The sequence below is a fragment of the Aquarana catesbeiana genome, linkage group LG09 (genome assembly GCF_042186555.1).
Source record: "Aquarana catesbeiana isolate 2022-GZ linkage group LG09, ASM4218655v1, whole genome shotgun sequence".
Lineage (NCBI taxonomy): Eukaryota > Metazoa > Chordata > Amphibia > Anura > Ranidae > Aquarana > Aquarana catesbeiana.
Window position 1 is genome coordinate 259,306,943 of NC_133332.1, and position 22,303 is coordinate 259,329,245.

General features: G+C 43.4%; 1 protein-coding gene across 1 annotated transcript in view; it reads left to right on the forward strand.

The window, feature by feature from the left end:
* Positions 1–17,117, forward strand: part of LOC141108561 (transketolase-like protein 2) — a 52,734-nt gene extending 35,617 nt beyond the window's left edge. The window contains exons 8-14 of the mRNA XM_073600276.1: positions 5,851–6,015; positions 7,825–7,981; positions 10,016–10,146; positions 13,028–13,111; positions 13,250–13,346; positions 14,555–14,674; positions 16,476–17,117. Coding sequence (XP_073456377.1) covers positions 5,851–6,015; positions 7,825–7,981; positions 10,016–10,146; positions 13,028–13,111; positions 13,250–13,346; positions 14,555–14,674; positions 16,476–16,648 — 927 coding nt within the window. The 3' untranslated portion in view covers positions 16,649–17,117. The remainder of the gene's footprint in view (positions 1–5,850; positions 6,016–7,824; positions 7,982–10,015; positions 10,147–13,027; positions 13,112–13,249; positions 13,347–14,554; positions 14,675–16,475) is intronic.
* The last annotated feature ends 5,186 nt before the right edge of the window (positions 17,118–22,303 follow it).

Below are 22,303 nucleotides of genomic sequence, written 5' to 3' on the forward strand. Positions count from 1 at the left end.
TTGTCCTGATATATATGATGTAAGTATTTTATGCCATGTCTAGCCCATGAGTTATGTCCGTCTGTTAATTTCAAAAACTCTGCAAGTGTCTTATTATACCATAGGGGATTGTTCGGTGACAACCACAATGGATCATCCTTCCTACGTCTGGAGCATATATAGAACACTTTCCCCGGTAGTGTCATTACGGATCCCACCTCTCTCCCTGGTATCCCCTTCCTATACAGCATATTTTGAAGTGTTTCCTGCGAGGAGGCAACAGCAGCCTCCAACAGGGCAGTAGCATTGGGTGTTAAAGGGAAAAATCGCCAGTGCAGAAAGGATAATTGCGACGCCAGAAAGTAAGACCTCAAATCTGGTAACGCCATTCCACCCTTTGTAACTGGCAGTTTTAAAATCGCCAAGGAGACTCTGGGTGCTTTAGAGCCCCAAAGAAATCCCCCAATAATGGAATCTATATTTTTAAAAACCTTCAGAGTCACAAAAACCGGAGAGTTCGAGAGAATGTAAAGAAATTTCGGCAAGAAGATCATTTTAAATAAATTTATCCGTCCCAATAGGGTAATCGGTAAATTCTGCCATTTCCGCACCTTCTCCCGAAAATTTTGTATGACCGGCGTCAAGTTTTTCTCCAAGAACGTAGAGATAGGAAGCTGGATCTCGACCCCTAAATACTTAAAAGATGTGGAGAGTGGAATGGGACATTCCCTCGGGATCACCACCCCCTCATCAATAGGGAAAATGGAAGATTTTTTCCAATTAATCCGGAATCCAGAATAATCTCCAAATTCCTGAATCAATCGGAAAGCCTCTAATAACGAGGGCCCTGGATCCTGCAAGTATAACAACATGTCGTCGGCATAAAGCGAAACTCGCTCCTCAAAATTGCCCAGTTTCAGTCCCACCAATTGCGATGCGGTTCTTAGTTTGACCGCTAAAGGCTCAATTGCCAAGGCAAACAGGAGGGGCGAAAGCGGACACCCCTGCCTGGTACCTCTAAAAATAGGGAAGGAATCCGAAACTATACCATTTACCCTTAATCTTACCAGCGGGTCCGTATAGAGTAACCTCACCCAAGCAATAAAACAAGGGCCAAAACCATATGACTCAAGGAGGTGGAACAGATATGTCCACTCTACAGAGTCAAAGGCTTTTTTTGTATCCAAAGAAGCCACTACTCTAGTCCCCAAATTGTCATGAGCTATCTGAAGGTTTATAAATAGTCTCCTAATATTCATCTGTGCACAACGACCTTGTATAAAACCAGTTTGGTCAGCGTCCACTAAATTTAGTATAACAGATTGCAGTCTACTAGCTAATATTTTTGCAAGGATTTTTGTGTCCATATTCATCAGCGAGATTGGACGGTACGAATCACATTCTCGAGGGTCTTTACCTCCCTTAGGTATTAATACAATCAGGGCTTCCCTCATGTTCCTTATAGCTGTTACTTCAGCTCGTAGGGTAAGTGAGTTGCAGGCCCTATCAGTTAGGGAGCCCTTCCTCACGATTTTTGAGGATCGAGTTGTGTTACGAACCGATCCAGGTTTTTTGCCCAAGGTGGCAAGTACATTCCACCGATCTCATGACATTGTATTGCCAACCGTTTGTAGTTCGCCACAGGGCGACTTATGCCGCGTACACACGGTCGGACTTTCCGGCATACTTGGTCCGGCGGACCAGAGTGTGCCGGACAATCCGCCCGTGTGTAGGCACCGGCGGACTTTTCCGGCGGACTTTTTCCCAAAAGCCCGCCGGACCTAGATTTGAAGAAAGTTCTAAATCTTTCCGCCGGACTCAGTTTCGGGCGGAAAGTCCGCTCGTGTGTGTGCTGGTCCGACGGAAAGCCCGCTCGTGTGTAGGCTGGTCCGACGGACCAGATACAACACGAGGGCAGGGTATTGCATCTCACGCTCGCTGCAATAGGAAAAACAAATTTTCCTATTGCGGCGAGCGCGGGGCATACCAGGCCCTTAGGTCTGGTATGGATTATAAAGGGAAGCCCCTACGCCGAAAAAAACGGCGTGGGGTCCCCCCTAAAATCCATACCAGACCCCGATCCGAGCACGCAGCCTGGCCGGTCAGGAAAGGGGGTGGGGACGAGCGAGCGCCCCCCCCCCCTCCTGAACCGTACCAGGCCGCATGCCCTCAACATGGGGGTGGGTGCTTTGGGGGAGGGGGGCGCCCTGCGCCCCCCCCCCCCCAAAGCACCTTGTCCCCATGTTGATGAGGACAAGGGCCTCTTCCCGACAACCCTGGCCGTTGGTTGTCGGGGTCTGCGGGCGGGGGCTTATCGGAATCTGGGAGCCCCCTTTAATAAGGGGGCCCCCAGATCCCGGCCCCCCACCCTATGTAAATGAGTATGGGGTACATGGTACCCCTACCCATTTACCTAGGAAAAAAGTGTAAGTAATAAAACACACTACACAGGTTTTTAAAATATTTTATTAAACAGCTCCGGGGGGGGGGATCTTCCTCCGGCTTCGGGGGTCTTCTTCCGGCTTCGGGGGTCCCTCCGCTTCATCTTCTCCCGGCGTCCGGTTGGTTCTTCTCCGCTCTCTTCTCCCGGTGTTCCTGTTCTTCGGCCGGCTCCTCTGCTGTCTTCAAGTAGCTCTCTTGCCAGCAGAGGTCCGGACTTCTGGGCTTCTGGGCTTCTCTTCCCCAGATGTTGACACGACGCTCTCTCCTGCTGGACTGCTCTCCGAGGGCTGCGTTGTGACTTATATAGGCGGAGACCCCGCCCCCTTTTGATGTCACAGTCCCTGGGCATGCTGGGACTGTGACGTTTTAGGGGGCGTGGTCACTGGGTGATGTTGACCACGCCCCCTAAAGAAGTCCGGACCTCTGCTGGCAAGAGAGCTACTTGAAGACAGCAGAGGAGCCGGCCGAAGAACAGGAACACCGGGAGAAGAGAGCGGAGAAGAACCAACCGGACGCCGGGAGAAGATGAAGCGGAGGGACCCCCGAAGCCGGAAGAAGACCCCCGAAGCCGGAGGAAGATCCCCCCCCCCCCCCCGGAGCTGTTTAATAAAATATTTTAAAAACCTGTGTAGTGTGTTTTATTACTTACACTTTTTTCCTAGGTAAATGGGTAGGGGTACCATGTACCCCATACTCATTTACATAGGGTGGGGGGCCGGGATCTGGGGGCCCCCTTATTAAAGGGGGCTCCCAGATTCCGATAAGCCCCCGCCTGCAGACCCCGACAACCAACGGCCAGGGTTGTCGGGAAGAGGCCCTTGTCCTCATCAACATGGGGACAAGGTGCTTTGGGGGGGGGGGGGCGCAGGGCGCCCCCCTCCCCCAAAGCACCCACCCCCATGTTGAGGGCATGCGGCCTGGTACGGTTCAGGAGGGGGGGGGCGCTCGCTCGTCCCCACCCCCTTTCCTGACCGGCCAGGCTGCGTGCTCGGATCGGGGTCTGGTATGGATTTTAGGGGGACCCCACGCCGTTTTTTTCGGCGTAGCGGGGTTCCCCTTTATAATCCATACCAGACCTAAGGGCCTGGTATGCCCCGCGACGGGGCTAGTAAGGTGTCAATCTCGCCGATAAAAGCGGCAAGATTGACATCCTTTTCTAGTCCCGTCGCACCTGAGTCACGTTCAAAATGAACGGACTTGTCCGTGTGTGGGCAAGTCCGTTCATTCTGAAAGTCCGCCGGAACTCCGGCGAAAGTCCGTCGGAAAGACGGGCGGACTTAGCCCGCCGGAAAGTCCCGGCGTGTGTGGGCAAGTCCGTCCGTTTTAAAGTCCGGCGCACCTGGCGGACAAAGTCCGTCGGAAAGTGTGCCGGACCAAGTAGGATAGAAAGTCCGCTCGTGTGTACGCGGCATTAGAAAGAAAATTTAGTTTTCTAGATGTAAGAAGGATTCTCTTGGTCTATCTTGAGGTCACGAAGACCTTTAGGAAAACTGATGCCTTATTTGTCCTCTTTTCTGGAGTTCACAAGGGGAATAGTGCATCTAAAGCCACATTGGCTAGATGGATAAAGCAAGCCATCTTGGAAGCTTACAAAATTAGGGAGGTCCCTACACCTTTTGTTACTGCGCACTCAACTAGAGCCTTGTCTACGTCTTGGGCTGGTGCCTCACCGGAACAAATTTGCAGGGCTGCCACTTGGTCCAGTTACTCGACCTTCATTAAACATTATCGCCTGGATCTCCTATCAGCTCAGGAGCAGGCGTTTGGTCGTAAGGTCCTTCAGGCAGTTGTCCCTCCCTAGACTGGTAAGTTCTGGCTCATCGTCTCATGGGCTGTCCTGGAAGACGCTTGGAGAAAAGCTGAGTTAGACTTACCGGTAACTCCTTTTCTGAGAGTCTTCCAGGACAGCCGGATTCCCACCCGGTATTGTCTGAAGTTATGTGTATTATGCATATGTTTTGCAGGGTCCTACGGTTCTTGATAATACTGACATGGGCCTGGAGGACCGCCCTTTTATCTGGTGGGGGTGACGTGTTTCCTGTCCTGGTAGGAGGAGCCCAAGGTCTCATGGGCTGTCCTGGAAGACTCTCAGAAAAGGAGTTACCGGTAAGTCTAACTCAGCTTTTCAAAACTATGCAAAAAGAGATGGCTTCTAGATTTGGAGCTTGGTTTCTTTCTCTTTTTTTTTTTTTTTTTTTTTTTTTTTTTTTTTGACATAAGTTATGTGTAGGGCATACCCATAGCAGTGGAGCTCGTCCTACTTGAGGATTTAGGTGAATGGAACGTAGAGTGCCATATCTTCAATCAGAAGCCTGTAACAATGACTCCAGTCCTTGTATCTGTTCTTGATAGCAAAGTCACAACCAGTAGAAAATTTGTCAACATGTTTCAGGGGCCAAAGCATCCCTTCATCAGGGATCAAACTTGCTTGTTAGAAGCTACTGGCTACACAACTACACAGCCACTAGAATCCACTTGCCTGTGTCTTCTAAAGAATCTTGTCTGGCAGGTAACACTAAAGCTATCAAGTAGAACATATCTGGATTTAAATTGAAAGGAATTGATCATTTGGCGCTCTTATCAGAAGTCCAGATCCTTTTTTATTCTTGATAGCAAAGTCAAACCCAGTAGATAAGAATATCTATCCCAACACATTGAGGCCAAAGTACAAGCTTGTTAAAAATCCTAGAACTGTGCTGTAACCTTCAACAAAAACCTTTTAGTAGACATAGTGGCGCTGTGCTTTTTAATAAGCAAGCTTGTTTCCTACTGGTTGTAATTTTACTATCGAGCATAAAGGATATATGGAGCTCTTACTAATTGTGCTTGATTGCTTCCATTCACCTGCAAAACTGACACTCATGGCAAGACCTGTTGTACTGCATATGGCTCGTCTGTCTGCTTGCCAGTGCAGCTTGCTTGCAGTCGGAAGGTAAATGATCTACATATAGTTCTAGGTAACATATGTATGATGGCATAATCTGTGTACACAGCGCAGTAAGAATTGATTAAACTCTAGACAAATGGGTATCTGGGTTCTTCTGTACATTCTGAATGCCCCTGAGTACTTGCTGATGCCTCGAGCCCAACAATGTGACAAACCCCATGGTCCATGTAGATTTTTATGAGATGATCCCTCTGCCCTTTTTGTTCTCTTGAATGCTTCCCTTGCTCAGAAGTGTGCTGAGGCTTGGCCAAAAGTTGTTCTTCATGCTAATGCCACTTTTCTTAATGTGTTATTGCTTTTTAAGCTTGGCAGTTGGGAGCCATTCCTTTTTATGGTAGCCAATAATCAGTGCTGAGATGCGTTACGAGAAGTCCATCCCTAGTTACTTACTATTGGTGGTGGCAGTATTGGCTTGAAGTGTGTCCTGTATGTTGAAATCCACTCTTGCGTAACTACTTGCCACTTTTTTTTTTTTTGTTTAGATTGCAACACGTAAAGCTTATGGCCTGGCTCTTGCTAAACTTGGACATGCCAGCAGCCGGGTCGTTGCTCTTGATGGGGACACCAAAAACTCCACCTTCTCTGAGATCTTCAAGAATGAGCATCCTGACCGTTTTATAGAGTGCTACATCGCTGAACAGAATATGGTAAGAAACCTTCATTATTTTGATGTATTGTCCTCATTGCAGCTGGACCTGAGCATCCTGTATTTGTCTAATCGCATTGTTTAAAAGTCAAATGTATAGTCTGTTCTGGGGTTTTGTTCCATTCTTTTTATGTATGCAAAGCATATTTGCACATTATGAGACTTGACTGTCAAGCGGAGCCCTCCTGTGCTGTCACCTCTGCAGCAGGTCCTGGACTCTTCCATCTTTGTCTGGTCTTCCTTCCATGTTCAAGCTCCTGCCTGGTGTCTCTTCCATGCTCACATTCTCTGACCTCTTGAAAGGCCAGGCAGTCATGACCTCGCACTCGTGAATGCATGCGGCAGTCGCTTCATCATGGCAGAGCGGGTGCTGTAATTGTTACCTAAACTGCGCATGTGTGGGCTCAAGTTACATTATTGCTAACAGGATAAAAGTTATGGAGACCACCAGAGGGGGGGGCCCCCCAACTGTCAGCATTTTTCCGTTTACGTCACAAAGTAAACGCAGTGATGATCAAATGCCACAAAGAAAAGCTCTGAAGATTTAGAATCGTCATTAGATTTTGTTTGGGTACAGTATTGCATGACCATAGGATTGTCCGTTGTGGGGGTAAAATCTTCCGGAGGGCAAGTGGTTAAAAAGTTTACAGCCTTAAATTGGAGTTCCAGCCTGGGTGAAGAATTTTAAGTTGGCAGCTATAAATACTGTAGCTGCTGACTTTTAGTATAAGGACACTTACCGGATTCACAGCCTGATTCCTACTGCGCATGCGCGAGTCGCATGGCACTTTCTGAACAGTTCCGTCTTCTGGGGGACACACAGGTCCCCAGAAGGCGATTGGGGGGGGGGGGGGGGGGGGGGGGGGGGGCGGGGTTGGGGTTAAGGAGGAGGGCCTGGATAAAATTGCAGAAGTGACGTACCTCGCCACAGCGCCGTGGGATTGAAGTCCCGAAGAAAATGAACAAAATCTGGGGGGGTTTAATAATGAGGGGGGTGCATATATTTTTTTTTTCAAAGAAGTTTAAACTTTGTCTGGAACTCCATTGTAATATGAATACCCCTAGTGGTGAGAAAGTTGGCTAGATGGTTGTCATGAAAGGTAACTACTATGTTTAAGAATGTACCTAATCCAAATTTTTCGTTTGGAACCTCTGTCATGTTTTGGATATAGATACTATCCAATAAATGAGAGAGAGAGATATCTCTTAATCCATACACATCAACTCTTCATGTTGTAGTACAAGTTTGTGGATGGATATTGGTTATGATCACACAGTTGCAAAATGCTGGATGATACTGTGAAAACTTGTACACACCTAATGGTCACATAAGTATTGTCTAAATGTGATTTGGTAAGGTATTAGACTACCATTTTTAGGATTTTTATCTTTTTTTTGTTTTGGTTTGTTTTTTTGGTTTTTGTTCTTGGTTTGGCTTGATCCATTCTCCTTCCTGCACCTAAGCAGGGCTTGGCACTGGGCTGTGACTATCAATAACCCAATGTTTCAACTTCTGCATCTACTGATCTTTATCTGGACCTTTTATTTGGAAGTAAACTATCTTGGAGGCTAGACTAAAAACAAATCCAGATGTTTAACTAGGCGATCGGGTTGATAGAGATAGAGAGAGAGAGAGAGAGATATATATATATATATATATATATATATATATATATATATATATATATATATATATATATATATATATATATATATATATATATATATATATATATATATATATATATATATATATATATATAATTACAGAATACTGGATTTGTGGAAGTAATCATTTTCTCTGTTACAGGTTAGTGTGGCAATGGGCTGCGCCACCCGGAATCGCACTGTTGCTTTTGCCAGCACATTTGCTGCCTTCCTCTCCAGAGCGTATGACCACATTCGTATGGGGGCCATTTCTCAGTCCAATGTTAATCTGTGTGGCTCACACTGTGGAGTTTCTATTGGTGAGTTGTCTTTTTTTTTTTTTTTTGTTAGGTTATCGATTGTAAAAGGCAGAAAAACACCTGTAATCTGCCCCAAAGAAGCTCATGTTCTTTTTTGCGCTTGGGGCGTTTTTCAGGCGTTTTGCTTCAGGTGACAAAACGGTCAGGTGTGAACAGGTGCCATTGAAATTAATGGGATTTTGCATGTTGGTGTTTTTTCAGGGCTTTTTTTGGAGCTCCAGGTGTGAATGCGGCCTAAAACCTAGATTGTTGCCTCTTGCCCCCGGCACTTTTCTATTGACTTGTCATCCCCTTTTGAAGGCAATAAAAGTAAATCAGCCTGTTGCCACCTGCGTAACACATATGCAGGTGGGCTTTAAGATGTATATAAATTTTCACTTTTGGTGCCTACTAACGATTTGTAGCCTACAGGTCTGGCTTCTGATCATGTGACAGTTGCAGTGGTCACATGATTGCTGATCTTCTCCCAACCCCCACCCCCTTTACAAATACTGTGGCTGCTGAAGGGCACTCGCCTTGCCCTGGATCCAGTGCTGTGCTTGCCTGAGACGATTCTTCAGTGGGCTGTGAATCCAGGTCCCAGCATCTTAACTAGGATAAAATTCCAGTGAAGCCTTAATGCTTCCCGCTGTGCTTTTTGATTGGTCTTGCCATCTCCTAGGACCTGTGATGTGTCCCAGAAGGCTGCGGGGGGAGGGAGGAGAGACTTCCGCTTGGATATTGCCACAGTGTTAAATCCAGGTACGCCCCACAAAATGGGTAAAGTTCTTCTGCTTTAAAGCCCATCTGTTGGCCAATGTATAAGCACACACAGGTGCTGCTTTCTCCTGGCTGGAAACGGGTGTTTAGAAGAGTTGCAGTGTGCGTGAGGCATTATGGGTAACTGCAGTGTGGTGCTATAAAGGTTTCTAATAGGGGTGCGCCGAATGGAAATTTTGGTACCGAAAATGAAGGATGCACTAGGCCAAAAATCAATATCGAAAATGAGTTTAAATTTTAATATATTATTGTATTCAACTTTTTAATATCAGATTAAATTAATATGAATTTATTGTTGGCCATTATTGGCACCTTTTTAGTGCAAGAAAAATGCAGTCTCTAACCATCTCTTGTATCATGTCTGCAATCTCTTACTTAAACACCCTGCTAATAGTTTTAGCAAAACTTCCATTCATGCACCTCTAGCAGACATACAAGAGATCAATGCAGCTTTACCAGTGCCCATCATATGCAGCATCAGCAGCGATCTCCGTGTCACGGAGCTGTATTTGAATTGCCCGGGCCGTAGTAACAATGTCCCGCCTCCTGTAATCACGTCATGCTGATCCAATGTCCCACCATTGGATTAGTGTGGCATCTATCACAGGAGGCGGGACATTGTTACTATAAACAGGCAATTCAGCTCCGTGACACAGATCTAGGAGGGGGTGGAAGGAGTTGAGGACTGGGCATGCCAGGATGACACTCCCGCAATGGGCGCCCCCTTTCGGTATCGGGTGTTTTTTCGTTTGGCTGAATGGGGGGAAAAAAAAAAACACCCTTTTCAGCAGCCAAAATTTCAGGGCACCTCCTAGTTTCTAAAGCATCTGTAGACTGGGTGTCAGTTTGTGTGCTCATTGTTTCAAGGCCGGAATTATTTGGTTTCTATCCATCAAATGTTGCCATCTTTGTTTACGTGCACTCCTTTCTTCTTTCTTCTTTTTTTTTTTTTTTTTTTTTTTCTATTGATTTGCTTTACAGGTACTTTGCGTTCTGAAAAACATGGGGGTGGAGGGGTTAATAGGTTGTTTTAATTGCACATTTTTAGTAGGTTTGCACAGAATAAATTGCTAAGGCTATAGGTTAGGAGGGAAAATGGTTAATTTTTACAAGCACGTGTATTGTTCATGTGCATAGTGTGTGGGGTGTCTGTTTTTTTTTATTTTACGTTTTTTGAGGGGGTGTAGAAATTTTTCACATTTCAAGTCTAAAACTAAAAATTTGATGTGTAATTGTGCAGATTAGAATGATTACAAATGTTTTTTGTATGGTCAGGTGAGGACGGTCCTTCTCAGATGGCTTTGGAGGATATTGCCATGTTCCGTGCCATCCCATCCTGTACAGTCTTTTATCCCAGTGATGGTGTGTCCACAGAATATGCAGTCGCTCTGGCTGCCAACACTCCAGTAAGTGTCATATTAAGTAATGCAGGATTATGCATAGCAGTTATTAAAGTGGCTGTAAAGTCTCCACAATAAACTCCCATGATAGGTTCTCTAATGGGGCAATAGTAATGTGTGTGTGTGTGTGTGTGTGTGTGTGTGTTTCTCCCCTGCAGAGGGGCTCACATTCCTCTGCTGGTTTAGTTTGTTTTGGGATGGGTGGGCAGAGGATCGGCTTCACACAGACCACAAAAATGACAGGAAGGGGGTGTGGAAGATAGATGCAGGATGATGGGAACACTGACTGTAACAGGCAGAATCAACCAGGTATTTTACTATATGGCAAAAGATGACTCTCCTTGGGAGAAAAAATTTGCACAAAAATGGTTGATCGAAGGAACCTAGCCTTGATTTATCAAATGATCAATGTCGCTGTATAGCGATAAGTGTTTCTATTAAAATAAAAAATTCGTAGAAATTTTTTTTTTTTTTTTTTTTTTTTTTTTGTTAAATTTTAGTTCCTATAAATCTGTTAAAACATGCCATGGGAAAGCATAGAATACTCTCCCAGTTGTTGCTGTCTCAAGAGTAAAAGTTGCAGTGCCTACCAGAGTTTAGAGGGGAGGAGCAGCTGCCAGGGAATTGTCCCTCAATGGAGGGGTGGGGAGGAGATTGGCTTCACACAGACTGGAAATTTCATGGATCATGAAGAAGCGGGAGATTCTGAGGAGAGAGCTGGATGGCGGGCATGTAATCTGACCATGCTACCATAGATCAGCAGCCATGATGTACTTAGTCTGGGGGAACACAAGAACCGGCAGGCTCAACCAGTTGTACAACATAGAAATGGACTGCTATATCGCATGCCTTAAAGGGACACGCGTGCGTGCGTGTGTGTGTGTGTGCGTGTGTGTGTGTGCGTGTGTGTGTGTGTAATGTTTTTTGTGTTTACAGACACTTTAAGGCCCCATACACACTACTAGATTTTCTGCAGATTTTTGTCTTCAGATTTACCAAAACCATATAGTGCAAGGGCCTGCCTGCGTATAAAGTCAAACTCTTCAGTAGGGCTGAAACAACTAATCGATTATGAAATTGATTACTTTTTTCATAATCGATAGATCGGTCAGTAACATAATGGTTAACAAAAAACTAAAATGAGCCCTTTATAGTACAAAGAGCAAATAATCGCTCCTGTAAATATTACTTTCACAGTTCTACAGTAAAAAGAACCCCTTACAGTAGTGATTATTTGCTTTTTTTTTTTTTTTTTTTTTTATACCCCATTATGTTACTAAACGTAAAAGCAAACTGCATAGGTGTGTACCGAGCCTTATGCTGGTCACAAGGATCTATTTTCAGACAAGAATATTCAGACGAAAAATCTTTGTACATTCACTGAATGAAAGAATGTTTGAAATTTTCACTTGTTTTTTACCTTCTGTTTTTAAAATGAATGTAATTTCTGAACGAAAACCTCATACACTATCTGAAAATTCCTTTGACCAAGAAGTTTTCTATTTCCAAATTTTCCCGTCATTGTGGTTGAAAATGAATGTCGATTTGACCCCACTAATGATTAGAAAATCGAATGAACGTTCTTAAAATGACTTTTCCTTAAAAAAAAAAAAAAATGTGATCTCCGAGTCTGATATTTACCAGATTCACCCTCTAATGCCGCGTACACACGGTCGGACTTTTCGGCTACAAAAGTCCGACAGCCCGTCCACAGACTTTCAACAGATAATGAACGGACTTGCCTACACACAATCGCACAAAAGTCCGACGGATTCGTACGTGATGACGTACACCGGACTAAAATAAGGAATTTGATAGCTAGTAGCTGCCCTAGCATTGGTTTTTGTCCATCGGACTAGCATACAGACGAGTGGATTTCTGGGTCCGGCGGAGTTACGACGTAAAGATTTGAAGCAAGTTCCATATCTAAATTCCGTCAGATTTGCGACTGGAAAGGTCCGGTGGAGCCCACACATGATCGGATTTGGTCCGTCGGACCAGTCCGGTCAAAGTCCGACCGTGTGTACATGGCATAATAGTATATACAGTATATCTCTTCTGTCTGTTGTTCTCAGAGTGGATTCAATATTTTGCTCCATAACCATATAGTTGGTTATTCAACCTCTAATGCCGCGTACACACGTTCGGACTCATAGTGATATTTGAGAATAAATTGCCTTTTTTTTTTTTTTTAAAACTTTACATATTAACTAAATTATACACCACACTTTTTTTTTTTTTTTGTTATTAATCGACACAATCGGCCAACTAATCGGTTATGAAAATAATCGTTAGTTGCAGCCCTACTCTTCAGTTTGACCAAAACCATATGAGGTCAAACCTTAAGACAAAAATCTGCAGAAAATCTAATGGGGTGTGTGTGTATGGGGTCTTGGGCTCCTTTTACGTTTTTGGTATCTCGCAATTCTATCCTTGATTCCAAATGTGAATAGCGCCAAATATATGGTCCCTGATCTGTCAGCCATGGATCATTGTCCATAATTGCAGCTTGCTGGATAAATCCATTGTTTAACCACTTCCATACCGTGCCTATTCTGGCACTCCTCTCCTACATGCAAAAATCCATATTTTTTTTTTTTGCTAGAAATTACTCAGAACCCCGTGTGTGTGTATTCTTATATTCCCTTCCCATCGCCTGTAAGAACGATCAAGCGGCAGAACTGCCGCTATGATTGTTCTTATGGTGCACAGAATTGCCGTTGGAAAAATATATCTAAATGATGCCTGTAGCTGCAGGCATCATTCAGATATTCCCACTGAAAGTCCAGGACGTCATTTGAGGTCTTTGGGCAGAAAGTGATTAATGCCTTGTGTGTAACAGCTTTGGGTATATTCTGATCGGCCCCTATTTATTTTTATATTTTAGGGTATATGTTTTATTAGAACCAGTAGACCGGATACTGCGATCATCTACTCCCCTGAGGAAAAGTTTGAAATTGGACAAGCAAAGGTAAAAATCATAAGATGTTGGCTTTGATATATTCTAAATTGTGGATGATTATTTAAGTGTTGTAGTATTCATTGTTGTGTGTTTGTTTTTTTGTTTTTGTTTTTTTTTTTTTTAATGGTGCTATTGTCTTTTTCCAAGGTTGTACGTCAGAGCGATTCAGACAGGGTGACGGTGATCGGGGCGGGGGTCACGCTGCATGAGGCACTGGCGGCCGCAGATGAGCTCGCCAAACAAGGTTAGTCTTGTCTTTATTTTATGTGCAGTTTTTTTAATTGCAACCTTTGATTACCACCGTCAGTAAATCTAGGCATGGTGAGATGAGCATTAACTAAGCAAGGCCTAGATCTACACTAGACCTCAACTGTGTGGGGTACATGCCAGCGATCTTGTTATAAACATGCCAACTTGAATCTGTGAAAGTGTGCAGGTTTATCTGCCCTGACCCTTATTGATCAAAATAGCCATAGCGGTAGTAAAGCTGTTTGGAACTGAGTATATCAACTGAGTATATTAATGCTGTGCTCCAACACTGCTCAATTGTGAAAATTACTACTTGGGTCCCTTGAGCTGGATTCACAATAGACATGCCATTTGCATCTTTTTGAAGATAATTTTTTTTTTTACTTGGTATCAAGTGCGGGTTAGTGCACCCCAGATGGGGGGGGGGGGGGGGTTCTCTATCCAGGAGGATCATTCTAGTCTACATTGATTTATTCCTCCTGATATGGCTAGTAGATGTCCTGCATTGGATAATGGGCAAGAAGTTAATCCTCCATCTGGATTTGCTTGGTAGACTATAGTCAAAGGTGGCATTTATTTCGGCTCCAGATTAGTTTGGGGATTTTCAGGAATTCAGGCTCCCTGTATCCTGGTTATTTTGCTATTATCCTAATGTTACACGATTTCTTAATCTTCTGTAAGACCAATATTGCTCACAAACTGAATATTTATTTTGTCTCCTGAATGCTACTTTTTTTTTTTCCTCGGGTGGAAGTAGATAGATAGATATGATGCATTCTTTTTAAAGTGGAACTACGACCATAAATTTAAGTTTCCCAAAATGATGATATTCAAGGCATGCCATAAATGTAAAACTGACAATTGTTTGTGCTCTCAACTGTCTAGCCATGGTTGCTGTCATAATTGATTGCAGCACCATGGAAACTGCAGATGGCTGAAAGGGATTGGGAGCAGCATGTTGGTTCCACTTTAAGTATTGGCTCCTGTCTAATTTTATGTATGAATGTGAATTGGGGACCTTTAGATTGTAAGCTCCTTAAGGGTAGTGACTGAGCTGCATAAATTGACAGCCGTATATAAGTACCTGTAATAAAACTCTTTATATAGTGTATTATGCTTTGCCCGAAGCCTCTAATGGTCTCAATCTGTGTGGGGGTTTTTGGTTTTTTTTTTTTTTTTTTTTTTTTTTTTTTTTTTTTTTAGGCATCAATATCAGAGTGATTGATCCATTCACCATTAAACCTCTGGATATCTCTACCATTATATCCAGTGGCAGAGCTACAGGTGGTCATATCATTACTGTAGAGGATCATTACAAAGAAGGTAAGATCTCAGTACAAGTATGTTTGTTTGGGTTTGGTAGATGGAATATGGGACCGGGGTTTTTTTTTTTTTTTTTTTTTTTTTTTTTTTTTTTTTTTTCCCCCTTAATTGCCAAAAAAGAGCCCTGAAAGCCAAGCCAAAACTTGGATTGCCAATACCTTTTGGTGCAGAGGGTTAATAAACCACTTCTGAACCGCACATACTGCGACAGGATGGCCTGGCTGCTCAAAACTATGTACCTGTATGTCGTTTCGTGCTACTGGGTCCAGCGGTCTCTGTCCGCCGGCCACCCAAGATCGTGGTACAGAGAGGCAGATCCCTATTCTGATGGAACAATATAGAGATCTGCTGTTTCTAGTGATCTTGGTGTTGCCCCAGTGAGCCCATCCTCTACAGTTAACACACCCAGGGAACACAGTAAACACTTTGAGCGTCCATAGCGTTAACACCTTTCCTGCCAGTGTTTATATGTTCAGTGCATTATTATTTTTTTTTTTTAGCACTGATCATGGTATTGGTGTCACTGGTCCCCAAAAAGTGTGACTTGGAGTCAGATTTGTCTGTCACAATGTCAGTCCCGCTACAAAATTGCAGATTGCCGCCATTACCAGTAAAAAAAAATAAAGTCCCTAAATCTATCCCTTATTTTGTAGAAGCTGTAACTTTTGCGCAAACCCACATTTGCTTATTGGGATTTTTTTTTTTTTTTTTTTTTTTTTTACCAAAAATGTAGAATACATATTGGCCTACACTTTCTTCCCTTTTTTTTTTTTTTTTTTTTTTTCTCCTGTTTATAGTGCACAAAATGAAAACCGCAGAGGTGATCAAATACCACCAAAAAAGCTCTATTTGTGGGGAAAAAACATCACTTTTGGGTACAGCGTTGCATGACTGCTCAATTGTCAAGCAGTGCTGTATTGCAAAAACTGGCCTGGTCATTATTGGGGAAATCCTTCCAGGGCTGAAGTGGTTAACTTTATGTCATTTTTATTTTGCTCATGCCACAGTAGTCTTCTGTACCCTTCTTAATGCAGCCAGTCTTGTGATCCAGATGGCTTAGATGAGCAGATGCCACCACATTTTCTGCCTAGGTTCTATTTCAGCTTTGGCTCCCCCCCACTTACCTGCTCATTGGATGGTCAATCTGCAACATAAGGCTGACTTGTAATCTGAGCAGGTATGTGACCCTGAAAGTTGCAGAGTGGAAACAAAACAGTCATGGTGTCTTCCTAGTACTTGTGTGGTGTTGCAATCCAGAATTTCTTAACAGAACTAATAAACAGTTTGAAATACACAAATGGACCAAGCTCAGTGGATGGTGGGTGCATTGTCTGGTACCTGCAGTAGCAGAGCTGGGGGAAGTGTTGATGGGACTATGGGTTACCCTGCTCATAGTCTATTAGAAATTACAAGGCCATCGGCTGTTGTGGCAGACAGGACTTGTAGTTCATTTACAGATCTTGATTTTTGAAAGTGACAGAAGAACCCCCCCCCCCCCCCCCAAACCTTACATTGTCCTGAGAGGTGGGTGAGGGGGAGCATTTGCTGCAAGACCTGCCAGCAATAAACGGGGATTATGTTGTAAATGCAGTTTATTTTAATTCAAACCATTTTTATAGCTTTTTTTTTTTTTTTTTTTTTTTTTTTTTTTTTTTTTTTTTTCCTTGTTCACTTTTGTATATCAACACTTTACATTCAGCAGGGACAAGCAGCAGATGTCTTAGCTTGAGATACATGGTGGTTGGAGCTTCCTAGTTGTGCATGACCTTTTTATATTAACGGTGACTTTATTCTATTTCAGGGGGCATTGGAGATGCAGTGGCCTCAGCCTTGGCCGGAGAGCCCGGATTCATCGTTCAGAGTCTGGCAGTCAGAGGGGTTCCTCGTAGTGGAAAGCCTACAGAGTTGTTAGAAATGTTCGGCATCAGTTCCAAATGCATTGTTGAAGCAGTAAAGTCGACCTTTGCAAATTAATGAGGCTGGTAGAGTTAAAGAATGTTGCAAGTAGAAAAGTAGAGCAGCTGGTTAGTTGTTTAAGGAAACCTGTACAGAAAATTACAAAGGCCATTATTACTGACCTTCAGGAAATGCTAACTGCCTGGCTGTTGTGCTAAGCCAAGTGCCTACTGGCAGTAAAAATGCAAATGAGGACAGGCAGAATGAAGTGGGAGATTTCAACAGACATACTAATCACTGACTCTAAAAGTACTGAAGGAGAGGCATAATGGGCAGGTTGGCAGTAGCAGCCTTCATACGATTACAAGTTACTGTTGGCATAGTTTGATGCCATTTGTTCACTAGACTCAACATTACTGTTCTACCTCAGTGTAACCATAACAGTGTACTGACCACCTCTACAGTTCATTCCATGATTTGTCTTTCTGTTTCTGCATCTGAGCGCTTAATAAATAAAAGACTAATTTGTGTTTTAAGCTATGGAAAATGGTCTGTGTCTTGAATTTTTTTTTTTATAAAGCAAAGCCTGCTGTTGGGTCCTGTACGTAATATGTGGAGTGGGAAATGAGTAGAGCCTTTGACATTTTTAAGTCTTTATAGAAGAAGTGTCAAACCAAATTTATTTTTGATCCAAAGGCTGTGTGTGTGGTTAAATAAATAATTTCTAAAAGGGAGTAATGTCCTACAGACCAGACAGTGGGGTTGCTTTTACGAATGGCAAATGCACTTGCTACAGAGCTTATTAAATGAGGCAAAGCTTCACTTTGCAAAGAATACTCAATCATAATGCAAAGAAAATAAATGGCATTTATGCTTGTACATGATTGGATAATAAAGCAGTAGAGCTTCCCCTCGGATCTAGAGCAAATGCAATGTGGGGTTGATATACTAAAACTGGAGAGTACAATACATGGTGAGGCTGTGTATGGTTGGCAATCAACTTCTAACTTCAGCTTGGTTAAGCTTTGCCCGGAAAAAAAACAAACTGGAAGCTGATTGGTTTTTAGGCGGAGCTGCACCAGATTGTGCACTCTTCAATTTTAGTAAATCAACTCCAGTATATTTACCTTTAGTAAATTGACCTCCCTGTGCGTTGGTTATGAGAACTTGAATGAATGTTATGTACTGTTGAAGGGGATTCCCCTCCACTGATGGTGGATCAATTTAATTTAAAAAAATACAATTTTGAATCTGAAAAGCTCCCTTCTATGAGAACTAAAGGTAATAAATATTTTTTTGATGGTGTAAGGGAGTATTTTATAACCATAGGTGGTGTGCACACCCTAATGCAAATTGCAAATGTATGTACCATTTTTCTTTTATCGTACATCACGGGACACAGAGCAGCCATAATTACTATCTGGGTTATATGCCACCTGGCAAATCAAGACAGGAAACCCTCTCTATATAACCCCTCCCATAAAGGAAGTACAATTACAATTCCTTATTCGTGCTGCCGGAGGGGCAGGCGGCATCAAACTCGACCATTTCCCAGTGGCTGGTCAATCAGGCGTATGGGGTGTGGGGGGGTTTGTGTTTTTTTTTTTTTTTTTTTTTTTGCATTATAGCCAAAAATAACTTTTTTATTGGTTACTTACAGCCAAGCATATTTACCATACATTATACAGACAGACCAGATTCGTGGCCACAGAAGTGTACACCAAAAGTGAAGTGAGCAATGCAAGTATAACTTGCATAAAACAGAAGAGAACATGAGCATACCAATACTGAGGGTAAATTGTATAATCAAAAGCCTGTCCATGGTCAGATGTACCTGGGCTTGCCCCAGCAGATCTAACCTGGGTCCCAGAGTTTTTCATTTTTGCGTGAGCACCCCCAATGCTGGTAAATGAGCTTTTTCATTTAAATGGTGTTTGCCACAGCAACCCCTCCACTCTTTAACCTTGGAAGGAGTTTCTGATTTCCAGTGTCATGATAATTTTACGAGCTAAGTCCTAGCGATGGCCTCTTTAGTATGATTTTCCCATTCAAACTTGTCTTAACAGGTTAAGTAAACAAGATTTGGGGTCCAAATGAAGTGACGCTTGAAATGCTTTGTTCAGGGTGTCCACTACCCCCTCCAATATAGGTGCAATTTGGGGCATCTCCATAGTAGGTGGATGAGATCACCATGGTCCTGTGGACATCAGTGCAGGCCCATAGTGTGTAACCTATAAGGGGTATAGTACACTCTCCAAAGAATATAGAGTTGTGTCAGGCGTATGGCTTAAAGGGGATAGGACCCACCCTCTTTGGGTAAAGGCGCACACTCTCTACCAGGAGGATAAGTGGCTCATGGGCAGTGCATCATCAAGTGCCTATGGATTATATTTGCAAGGCTGCTACTTGGTCCTCAGTGCATACATTCACTGGGTTTTAGAGCTTGAAATGGGGCTGAGTTTGGCCACGGCAATATAGTTCTTTTGGTCTGGAGATGGTATTTATGATTTCTCCCTCCTCTCAGGGGCCTTGCTTTAGGAAATACAAAATGGTAATTATTATGGCTGCTCTGTGTCCTGTGATGTACGGTAAATAAAATTGCATTTTTCCTACAGCTTACCTGTAAAATCCTTTTTCTTGGAGTACATCATGGGACCTAGAGCAGCCATAATAATGTGTTATATGCCACCTATAGGTGAATGTACACTGGCACATCAAGACAGGAAGTGCCTCTATATAACCCCCTGAACCCCTGTTAGATATTTTATTTTATATAGAGATTGTAACAGGACCCATTTCATAGTAGGACTGAGCAATCTGGCTCTACCGTTTTGTACAAGTCAACATTTTAACATGTTTCTGTCATTTTTGGATCTGATCAAGTTGGATATTCGGGAAGTTTTACAGGGGTTGAGGTACATAGGAAGGACCACAACAATATATGCTTTCATAGTCCAATGAGCAGGCTGGATCTGGAGCTGAGGGCGAATACTTGCCTTTCCCGCTGTGAACACAGCTCCGATCCTAAGGAAATTGTCTCCCAAAGTCTGCCAGGAAGGGTGTCGATCCCTGATAGTTCTCACTGGTTCCTCCTGCTCACCTCCATCTGACTGTAGGACTTAAGCCTTGTACACACGGTACGACTGTTGGCCAACCGTGCGTTTGATTTTTGTCAAAAGGGTGTGTGCCAGGATCTTGTCTTGCATACTAACGTTACATAATTGTCGTGCTACAAACATGAAAATAGTGACGTACTATGAGGAATTTCAACTCTGGCACGCCACCCTTTAGGTACCTTCTGCTAATTTCGTGTTAGGTGAGCATTGATTCTAAGCATGCGTGTTTGTACTGACCATAGGAAAATCTGATGTCAAACCGTTGTCTGCTGAAAATTTATTAGCCTGTTGTCCGTCATTTGGCCAGAAGTTGGACAACAATTGTCAAAAGGAGCGTACTAACGGTGGGATTTTAGGACAACTGACAATCCCCTGCCAACAATTGTACCGTGTGTACGAGGCTTTAGCTTTTTCTTCCTGACACTCCCGCAGTCACTGTAACTTCAAGTACAATGCAGGGCCAACAGCCCTGCATTGTAAGCAAGGACATCAAGGGGACAGTTAGAATATTTGCTGCAGAATCCACCAGCTGGAAACTGGTACAGAAAGCCACAATAAGGATATTTGCCAGCACCCCATGGATCGACAAGTAACGTCCAAATGGATTTTTTTTTTTTGTTATCGGAGCATGATCATCCTCCAATAACAAATCTGTTTGGACGCTTCTTGTCAATCCATGATGTACTGGTAAATATCCTCAGTGTGGCTTTCTGTACCAGTTTCCAGCTGGTGGTTGCTGTGGCACCCAAATCTTCTAGAGCTTTATCTAGGAATGTGCAATGGGGATATGGAGTATATCAAGGGGACCATACACAAGCCAGAGTTTCAGGGGTTGGAAAGTATTGGCTGCCAGAATGCAAGGGATAAGGTAATAGCGTGGGTTTTTTTTTTTTTTTTTTTTTTCTCTCCCCCCCCCCCCCCCCCCCCCCCCCTTCCTCCCTAGGCATAAGGGATTTTTTTCCCCATAGTTTAGGTTTAAACTGACTGTAGGGTACATTGCACAGCCAAGGTTCATAATGATTGCTGATAAAATTCAAATAACTATTTGTGCTTGCTGTCTTAAGTCTACACTAAAATTTAATAGAACTCCAGGCAAGTACTAATTATGCCTAAACCTGCTCTCCCCCCCAACCCCCCCCCCCCCCCCCCCCCGAAATCAAAGCTTATTCTAACTATCCTGTAAAGCAGGGATATGCAATTAGCGGACCTTCAGCTGTTGCAAAACTACAAGTCCCATCGTGCCTTTGCCTCTGGGTGTCATGCTTGTAGCTGTCGGAGTCTTACTGTGCCTCATGGGACTTGTAGTTCTGCAACAGCTGGAGGGCTGCTAATTGCATATCCCTGCTGTAAAGGAAGGATTGCAGTACTTGCCTGTTCTGAAGGAACTCCAGTCTGGTCACATGATCTTCTCAGCAGCTGGCTTCAGTGAAGAGGAGAAATCGCAGACAATGGCTGCAGAGCCTGGGCGATTACATCACCCATAGGTTTACTATGGGGCATCTGTTGTCAGCTGTCCATCCTACACTGGGAGCTAATTATGTGACTGGGCCGGAGTGCCCTCACAATAGGTAAGTATAGATCTCTTTCCTTTTACAGCAGTGGTCTCCCAACTGCAGCCCTTTATCTGAACCTTGGCGTACTATTCCTCCTTCTGGCTATGTGTTTGTTTTGTTTTTTTTAACTGACGCTGGGGCATTTTCTACTCGCACTGGCCACTCAGTCCCTCCTAAAGTCTGAAGGACTGTAAACTGTCTCTTGTTAGGAAAGTTTGGAGACCCTGCTTTATAGGATAATGAGAATAGGCTTAGAATGTGAATTGGGAGCAGGTTTAGTTTTAACTGGAAACTGGGTAACCCATATGAGTATTTCAGTTAGTACAAATCTGTTTGGGCAGGCCTGGGAGACTGAACTCAGAGATTAGAAAGGAAGCCTATACCTCGTGGATTACTAGGCTATAGAAAAAAATGAACTTAGACAAGGTCTTCTGCAGAGACCAGTAACAAGGATCCTTCCCTCTGCTACCTACCAGAATGTCCAAGGTGTATCTGGTGGCCTCTGGCTTGTTTTACAGGCTGTGGACAGTTTGCAATGGTCTCCCAAGTTTGGTGGACATGCCCCAAAATCAACCTATACTGCACAAGAAATAAGATATTGACTCATACTGTTACTAACATCAATGGTCTCAAGACTGCTCACAGGGCTCTCTTCAATCAACTGGTTGTTGACATCTCCAAACACGTGTGTGTTTTTTTGGAAATCTGTGGTAGATAGTTCGGCTACAAAAGTAATGCATTCTCTGGGATTATACTGCATGAAAATCATGCTAGCATAAGTGATTCACAGAAGTTTTTTTTGTTTTTTTTTTAAAGGTCTGAAGTGCATAGATTTGCCCAGGTGAGAGTTCAGATGCCATTAGATCTGAGTCAAGTAGAGAGACACCCCCCTCCTTCTCCATTTTCGGATTTCTCTTTTTGACATGGTTGTTTCTCTTGTTTAGAACCATCTGTTCCTTTTGCTATACTTAGGATGCATTCACACCCGAGCATTTTCAGCTCGCAAAATCCCATTCATTTCAATGGCCCCTGTTCATATCTGAGTGTTTTGTCACCTGAAGAAA